The sequence below is a fragment of the Ictalurus punctatus genome, chromosome 9 (genome assembly GCF_001660625.3).
Source record: "Ictalurus punctatus breed USDA103 chromosome 9, Coco_2.0, whole genome shotgun sequence".
NCBI classification, from domain to species: Eukaryota; Metazoa; Chordata; class Actinopteri; order Siluriformes; family Ictaluridae; genus Ictalurus; species Ictalurus punctatus.
The window spans coordinates 1367501-1376931 of record NC_030424.2 but is presented as its reverse complement, the minus strand read 5'-3'; the positions used below and the strand labels follow the sequence as shown (position 1 = coordinate 1376931).

The 9431-nt window shown below is 41.1% G+C and overlaps 1 protein-coding gene across 1 annotated transcript in view; it reads right to left on the bottom strand.

Moving 5' to 3' along the window:
• Window positions 1–847: 847 nt before the first annotated feature.
• The window catches only part of si:ch211-266g18.9 (transforming growth factor-beta receptor-associated protein 1), a 12842-nt gene continuing 4258 nt past the window's right edge, over window positions 848–9431 (bottom strand). The window contains exons 4-11 of the mRNA XM_053682456.1: window positions 7448–7530; window positions 6976–7320; window positions 6833–6890; window positions 5591–5732; window positions 5111–5253; window positions 3310–3469; window positions 2485–2906; window positions 848–1899 (exon numbers count right to left, since the gene is read on the bottom strand). Coding sequence (XP_053538431.1) covers window positions 1753–1899; window positions 2485–2906; window positions 3310–3469; window positions 5111–5253; window positions 5591–5732; window positions 6833–6890; window positions 6976–7320; window positions 7448–7530 — 1500 coding nt within the window. The 3' untranslated portion in view covers window positions 848–1752. The remainder of the gene's footprint in view (window positions 1900–2484; window positions 2907–3309; window positions 3470–5110; window positions 5254–5590; window positions 5733–6832; window positions 6891–6975; window positions 7321–7447; window positions 7531–9431) is intronic.

Below are 9431 nucleotides of genomic sequence, written 5' to 3'. Positions count from 1 at the left end.
TTCCTGGACGGCGGAGTTCGACGGATTTTTATGGAGTACCGAGAACGGCACGGACCGGGAATATAGAGCCTGTAGCTGATGTGGTGTTTTTATTTGCTCTGTAGAAAAAAATAACATGAACATTTCCACAGTCTACTGTACGTAAGACATCGCTACACACCTCGAGGGACGTTTTTGTGGGATTTGGGCATTTATTTTTCCATTTCTGTGCACTGAGGTGTAAGGTGTGTTAGCGTGTGATAGTCTGCCTCAGACAGTTTGCGTGGCTTTGGGATTTGAGATTTATCCCCACGTGTTGACCCATGCTACGTTGCATTTCGTGCTGGCCGTGAGCCCTCAAGCCAGACGTCTAAATATAAGCAACTGAAACCCAGCAAAGAAAATAAAAACTTCACGATAATGATAGAGAAATATCGTCCATTCATTTCGTGTAGCAATCTCGCCCTGAGAATACAACACAGCCAGGGTACGAACATGCTAACGAGTATACAACACATTAAAGGCGACCTCAGTCGCGTAGATAATGAAATGAGGGGCCGCCCAAATGTGCGTCTCGGATTGGATACTCGCAGTGTTTAGTATAGGTTTAGTGTCTTTAGTGTGTCTTGTGTAGTTACCCATATTTGTTTCTGATTGGCTTGTACATTCATTCATTCATCATAGTTTGGTGCCTCTAAGTCTAAAGTAAATATAAAATCAATGAACCTCATATTATTGATGTAAGCGTATTGGAATGTAACCATATATTTATCTATGATTATTACGTGATTATAAATCATTAACCATGCTGCTCATGTGACTTTATTATTAGGATTGGAGGTCTGAGGAAGAATTCGAACACGGGTCAGATGTTTTAATGAGTCTTTATTGGTCACGTATACGTTACAGCACAGTGAAATTCTTTTCCTCACATACCTGGTTAAACCCAAAGCCTTAACCGCCAAGCCAACACCCCTTGTACCACTCTTAAACATACCCCAGCATGTTAGGAAGTCAGGGTCAGAGCGCAGGGTCGGCCATGATACAGCGCGCCCTGGAGTAGAGAGGGTTAACGGCCTTGCTCAAGGGCCCAACGGTGGTAGTTTGGCAGTGCTGGGGCTTGAACCCCCGACCTTTCAATCAGTAACCCAGAGCCTTAACCACCAAGCCACCACTGCCCCTTTTACCACTGAGCCACCCTTAAACTGCTTTTAATAATAGATATCTGTATCTAACCCTAACCCTAACCCTAGTCATTTGTTTTGACTAAGAGCACATTCATGACTTTGAGAAAGTTGTAGAAGCTACACATAAGCGCTTCATAATAGTGTTAGACTATGTCAATGCATCGTAATGATTCGTTTGGTCTGTATATAGGGTTTATAAATCATTAAAGTAATACTGGAATGATTCTTTGCTGTAGTCGCTGTTGAAAATCAGTTGAAGAGAATTCTCTAATCAGAAGTAAATTCAGTAACTACAGCTCAGGTCTGATGAGAGATAGACGACTGCTTGAATACTCCAGGAGTGAGACGTTAGGACAGACAAAATAATAATCACTTCTGATTATGAGACGCCGGTCCGTGGACAAACAGATTCGCCTAGAGGTGCGTAAATTTAGCATAGCATAATAATTAGCATACTATTTACCTATTAGCATGTTTTTGGAGATTAGGCGGAGAACCTGAAAGAGTTTTGGGTTTCAGAAAACCTGGAGCAAACCCACACGGACACGTGAAGAACGTCGAAAACACCAAACTGACGGTAAAAGTTTTACCGGCTGTCGTTTGTGCTGCAGCAGTGTGTGTGAACAAGCTCCCCCGTAGACCTGCGCAGAAATTCCGGCCCGGTGAACTGCCTCCGGCAAGAACGACACGTCCGGCTTCTGTCCATTTTGACCATTCCTTGTGTTGCTTGTATCTGTAGGGGTGAGAAGCATTAACCCTGGTGACTGCAGAGCAGATGGAAATCATTTATAAAATCATTCAGATTTTATATTCTCAGTTCGGATTGGTCAGAAGTAGTCGAGACGGCTTTTCTATAACAGCACCTCTGAAAGTAGTTTTGCCTGCGATGAGCATCACAGGTTTATATTACTGCGCGTGTCCTAATATTTTAACCTTTCTATATACGATAAGTGCGTAATCGCTGATATCGTTGATATTGCTGTATGGAGACATGTATTTCACATTGTTTGGAAGGAGTCTTCAGTGTCAGCGCTCTTTGGTCAGTTTTGGCTAAATTTTTTTTGTCTTATTAACTTCAAGACAGATTGAAATATATATATTGAGGCTGGTGAGGGAAAGGCGACCCTAAGCGACAACAGAAACGTGTTCTCTGGACCATCTCACGACTTTAAACCTAACTATAAACTGATATAAAATACAGTGTTGTTATTTTTTTGCTGAAGTACTGAATAAGAGGAATAGAAGGCACAATAAAACTACTAAACAGACTAGTCTTACTAAATAAAGAGCAGAAAATGAGGACTAATGTTCTCCTCACCCAGGCGTGTCTCTGTCTGAGGTTATCCATCATGGCCAGGCTCTTCTCCAGGCCTCTCATCCTCCTGTCGTGCGTCGTCGCTCTCAGTGACTCGCACAGGAAACGCATCACCAGCTGAAGGGACCAGGAGTCAGGAAGCATTTCCAACACCTTGAGCAGATTAAAAGCTACAGGGTTCTGGTTCAGGAGATCCACCGCCGCAGACACGTGAGGCCTGGACTCGAGGTAAGCTTGGAGCAGCCAGCTGAAGAGCTCCTGCGTGAATTCCCTGTCTCGTCCAGCAGAGGTCCTCCGGCAGTAGTTTTCCGCAGCGTTTTCATCTCGTTCTTCACCGACGAGAAGCCGCAGGGCCTTTCTGTGTTCCCCGACTCTCCCCAGCAGGATCGCTTTCTCCACATGGAGAGCGGATGACTGTATGTTGGCTGCGGTATGAATAAATCAAGGCGTTATTTATCGTAAGGAAAGGGATGCGCGTTAAGCTTTTATGTTCTGTTCAGTTCTAGATGACTCATTTGAGCTTTTTACAAGCAGAGCTCTAATAAAAATCGTATTGTTGTATTCGTTAAAGTTAATAGGACAGAAAACACTGCTCGTGATGTTACCAAGAAACCACGACGTCTTCCGTCCTGGAGACTTTCCATTGGTGGAAAACTTACTGACTGACTTGTTCTTTAAAGCTGTGGTATAAGAGGAATACAACACTTCTGGACATGCTATTACTGACAAATAATCCACTCTGGCTCAACGAGACATCCCTCGCTAGATAATAAAGGAAGCAGCAGACTTTCCTCAGCATTTGTGAGTTAAATCATGGTGTGTGTTTACCATATACATCATCAGCATCATAGACGGAGGACTGCCACAGAAACTGCTGTAGTTTTTGCCTCATTTCCTTCGTGTTTGTATCGTTATTCCGCATCTCTCGTTCAGCATGGAGGATCTGAGTGGTGTATGTGTTGGCCAGCAGGGTGTGCTGTTTCTCCGTCTAGGGAAAGAGAAGTTCTTCAATAATGTCTGCTTATTTTATATTTTGAAAAAGAAAGACAAATATACAGAAATTTGAACATTATACCATTTTGTATCAGACAGTCACGGTCTGTACAAAGGTCTTTGGCATTTAATGGAAAGCACTTCTTCTGTTTTGGTAGTTATAGTGGTAGTTATTCCTTTTAGAGATGGAACGATATCACTTTTTCTTTTCGGATACCGATAACGATACCGAACCTTTAAGCATCGTTCGATACTGATAACTATTTATATCGTTTTTGTTTTCTTTGAAAACTACTAAGCATTAAAATGTGGCTTAAAAAAAAAAAATAAAAATTGAAGGCATTCACAATTAATCTCGCGCAAAAAATTCATTTACATTTTAAATATTTCGATAATAATAATAATAATAATAATAATAATAATAATAATAATAATAATAATAATAATAAATACCGTATGACTGCAGTTCAAATATTACATTATTTAACTGAATGAACTGTTGAAATGTTAAATTAACTCCATATTGTAATAATTTAATAATTATTTAAAGGGAGTTTGTGGAATACTGAAAGTTTTCTTCCTCCAGTTCATTATATTGTACGAAATTAGACTTCAGGACCACAATGAACAAAAATCAGGATGAAAACGAATATTTCAAATCTAGATTAAAAATGTGTATGAAGTGCCTGGTTATATTCCCTATTTCTTCTCATCACATTTTTAACCTTTAGACTTATTTTCGAAAAAAAAAAAAAAAAAAAAAGGAATGTTCCACACCAGCTGGGCGTATGATTAAAGATATCGCCGTAACACAGAGTCTGCGACGATCCGTAACGTGAGCGGCTTTACCCTTACTCGGGAATTTTGTTGAATGTGTAATTAAATGAAATCATGCAAAGCACAGATATAATTGTGTAAATCTCCTTCTGTAGCTCAGAGCTATCGCAGCTTAAGTGAGAACTAAGGCACATTCTTTCCATGACTACGTGAGGGTGTGATAACCACACCTCAGCTTCACCATTTTCGGCTACGGCGCGGTATTAAATGATTGGGTTGAAAACTGCTATGATATTTGTTCAGACAGACTTGTTAAATTCGTGCAAAGCCTTCAGGTGTTTATATAAACAATGTCGTAAAAGTTGCGCTTCCATTAAAAAAAAAAAAAAAAGTTAGCGCTATGTTTTCAAATATTTTACATCACAGAACGGTTAAATTCTTGATTCTGATTGGTCATAAGACGTCGATATATTTCACTAGGTGTGTCCGCGAAACAAATCCCAGGTTTATAATAATGCAAAGTGATTGTAATGTGTCGTTTAAGAATAAGAATAAATAATGATGAATAACGAGTCGTTATTTAACGAAGAAAAACGTTCATATTTATGGAAGGAGTCTCCAGTGTCAGCGCTTTGTAACAATCAGAGGTAACGCAGTAACTTTAAGTTTTCTCTCAGAGTCTTCAGGACGCGGGGCTTCGCACTTTGTGGTTTCTTAGTAATAAGATAATCTGCATTTTTTGATTGTTTGTTTTATTTTTGTCTTATTACATTCACACTCATAAATATATATATACGTTTTATTTCTAGTCACAGTATTGCTAAATGTGTCTCGTTTGTGTATAAAATCATGCACTAACCTGACTTTGCTGTTCATTGACCAAAAATTCCAAATAGAAAACTAAGGCGTCGGGGTAGTTTGTTAAAATGGAAAGCGCTTCTTGAGGTTCAAATGTGCTTCGATCTCCTGGATCTCTCTCAGTAAAGATTAACACGCCAAGCTGTAGATTAACAACACAAATTAAAATACTATTCTCTGGACACTGGGTTTTTGATTTCCGTGAGCCGTAATCATCGGGATTGAAACAAACAAACAAACAAACAAACAAAGAAAAAAAAAGGCTTGAAATATTTCACTTTATGTGTAATGGATGTAGAATATATGAAAGTTCCACTTTTCGAATTCAATTACGAGGGGAAAAACGAACTCTTCCACGGTGTTGTAATTTTATGAGATGCACCTGTATATTGAATCCTGCAGATGAAAGTCTGCCTCGGAGCATTACTGCCCTCAGCGTTCCAGCTTGTGTATATGTGTTTGAGTTAGAATATACTTTCCTTTTGGTCTTTTTGAAGAGCCCAGTCTATAAACTCCGTGATGATAGATTTCTCTTTCAACTGAGAGAGAGTTTTTACAACGTGCAGCAAAACGTTTGGCTCGGAGGAATCCACGCTCTCATCATCCACCATCCACACCCAGGTCTGCCAAAATTACAGGCTTGTTTTTTATTTATTTCAGTATGTGCACTATATGTAGTATTGTTCCATTGCATTTTTAAAATTATTTTATTCATTTCATACATCAGTGCCAGTCATTCTTATAGGCAAATTATGCAAATGCAAACCCTCTACTGCCCTGGTCCACCCCTCTTCTACTCTTCCACACTACACTACCCACTGTGCTGATGCATACATCCACTGCCCGAGCCCACCCCTCTGCTCTGCCTTAGTACACCCCTTTCCATAGCCCTGGGCGACCATTCCTTACTGCCCTGGCCCAACCATGCTCACTGCCATGGTCAGCCCTTGCCACTACCCTGGCCCAACCTCTTCCCACCACCCTGGTCCACTATTCCACACTGTCCTGTTCCCCACCCGAACTGCCCTGGTCCACCCCTACAGTCTTAGCTCATCCCCCTCACTACCCTAGACCCTATCCTAACTGCCCTGGTCAACCCTTGCCCACTGCTCTGGTCCACATTTTCCTACTGCTTTAGTTACACCTTCCCCACTGACTTGCGTCACCATTCTCCACTTCCCTGTTTCGCCCTTTCCTGTTATCCTGGTCCACATTTCCCCACTGCCCTGCCCCACCTTTCCCCATTACCGTGGTCCTACGCTGGTCACTACGCTGGTCCGCTATTTCCACTGCCCCGTCCCACCCACTGCCCAGTTTCACCATTCCCCCTGCCATGATCCACACCTACAGTCCCGGCCCACTCATCCACTGCCCTCTACCCCATCCCGACTGTCCTGGTGCACCCTTCCCTATTGAACTCGTGTCCTGGCCTTTCCCTTAACTGCCTAGCCCACTCCCTGGTGCCCTTTGCCCTCTGATGCAGATAATTATCTCAAAAATCACACTGTTGTTTATTATTAGGCAATATTATAACAGACATAATAAACATAGAAAATACATTTTCTAATTTCTAACCAGCATGACCAGCAGTCTCCTCAAACAGCGAGAATAGGATTGGTCACATCATAGACACCATCAGCACCCATGACACCCATACAGAATATTCTTTAGGACCCCAACAAGTCTAGGACCAGCACTGATGTATTATTACCGAACAACAGACCTGAATTGCGTTGAAATGTTGACCGTGGCTTTGATAGAGCAGTCCGATGGCGAAAAATCTGAAACGCAAGAACACAGTGCTGCTTCAAAAGACTCGTTTAGTCCTGAGATGTTATACCAAGTAAAACCTTTTCAGATTCCGACCTCTTATGACGCTCCAGATCTCTCATGCACACATCCAGTACACAATCATTACGACGAGACACAAGCCGGTTCAGGTTCTCATCATCCCCAAGCCTTAAGTACACTTTAAGCAGGTTAGTATCAATGTCCTGAAGGAAGATTTGACCCCGAACAGTCCTGCGGAGCTCGCTTAAATAAAGGCAGAGGAAGCTCAGATACTTCTGATACTCTGCCTGGGCTTCGTTATTTAGCTTCCTCAGGTCTTTAGCATTGCTCACGCTAGGAAGCTGAGATTTAAAGTCTTCACTGATGACAGTCATGCCCGGGTAAAGGCTAATGAGATCTCTTGGGTCCAAGTCACCTTTTCTGAAAAGAAAAAGAAAAGCCAAAAACCGTTTTACAGAATAATTTAGAAACGAAAATGAATTATAAACTCATGATTATTTACTGAAAATAATCATTAGGTGGGGGGAAAAAAAAAAGGTAATATTACATGAAAAATTCTTTGGCATCGAGAAAAGCTTCTCTGTAGAAATGAATCCATCCGGAGGTACAAACAATACTCCTATGCAGATTCTGCAAGTAAAATATTAGGAAGCGGGGGGAGGGGAGGGGGGGGGGGGTAGGGTTAAACAGTATATTCTGCTGTAAGACATTTCATTAATTAATTATCTGAGTTAAATTGTCTAAATGCTACAACTCTGCATTAGACTCTGCATCATGGGCATCTAGATGCTTCTTACTGGGGACACGGTAGAGAAATTTACACACCACAGGACACCTGTAACGACTCAAATGAAGAAAAAAACGGATAAATAATATGGCCGCGTACGATCGCCACCATCACGGTGCTTTTTAATTTAACCGAACGAATGTGTCAATGCAAGCGCATCCTACGGTACACACGTACAGTGCTGAGTAAATAACGTTTTTACAAATTTCGCCCGGGGGGAAAAATTTCTCTTTGACAAACCGTGTAAACTTAGTAAAGAATATACTACAGAAGCAACGTCATTAACTCTGTAAGAGCGGAAAAAGATCACGAGCGGCCCATTTTTTTAGAATTCAGTTCTATGTCAGAGTGACATCCAGTGTTCAAACCAGGGACTTTTTTTTATTATTATTATCTTTTAAATTTTTTTTTTTTTTTTACATTTTCGTATAAGACTGAACGTTCATAAATTTTTTTAATTCATATTTTAAAATGTTTGCCGATTACAAATGGAAATTTGGACACTCCATATGCAAATGAAATGTATGCGCATGGTAGATTTTTACATATTTTTTCTATATATACACATTATAATATTATTATTATTATTATTATTATTATTATTATTATTATTATTATGCTCATTTTTCTGTCGTTCATCACTCTAGTAATATAATCATGTCGCTTCCCCCTCGGTGTCGATATGACCCTCGAATCTGGGGACAGCGGGTACTCAAAAGGTCACACATCATCTTAATTATACATGTTGTATATAAAATATACATGAAATAAACACGAGGGAGACCTAGTATGAGTAATATGTAATCTTATTGAGAATTCACTGGGCTGGTGGACTGTATGAACAGATGTTCACCAAAGACACACACACACACACACACACACAGAGAGAGAGAGAGGCCTGGTGTGTATGCAGAAAACAGAAATGAATCTGTTTCATATTCTGTTTCATGGAAAACTCTTATAGGGTGATGGTGTGTTTGAAAGTGTCCGTTCTCGACGAAAATCCCGTCACAGTGACACAGACCAGGTCAGGTTATTGGTAAAGAGTGAAACAAAACGAAATATATTTTGGAGCCAAGCTGCACCCCAGATGGGACTGGGCTAAGACCCGTACGTCTGCGATCTCTCCCGTGGGACTTCACTCTCTAAGCAACAGACAGGCCGTGTAGGAAAAAGGCACGGCAGACGCCTGTTATTTCAAAGCTCTGTCTTAGTGATCTGTTGTCACGAGTGGGAAGCCCCGGGGTGGGAAGAAAGACTAAGTCGGTCTCCAAAAGAACCTTGAGGGAGTGAGTAAAGGTAAGAGAAGCGTGAACCGATATGTGATTGTATAAGGGTTATGCATGAGGTGTGTAAGGTTGTTTAATGAAATTGTATATGTGTTGTGTGAGTGAAAGTCCTGCAATACCGCTGGTGAAAGATTCCAGGGCTGCAATAGAGGCAGGTGGAAATGAGGCCTCGAACACTAGATACCGGCCACTCGAGGTGGCGGCTGCTTTGGTGGGGGACTCAAAACATATCCCCAGTGACATTACTGCACATTTTGTTCGTGGACAGGTATTTCCAGTATTTACCTGCTATGTTTCGTTTATTAAGTTAGCCTAGTCAAGCCTACATTGATTTCAGTCTGCCATTTTGGATTCGTCCTGCCGTTGATTATTGTCCTATAACAGCACGCACCCGAGTGTTTGTTCACGATCTGTGTTGCAGTTCCGTGCCTTAGAGACCGCCATAAAACATAACC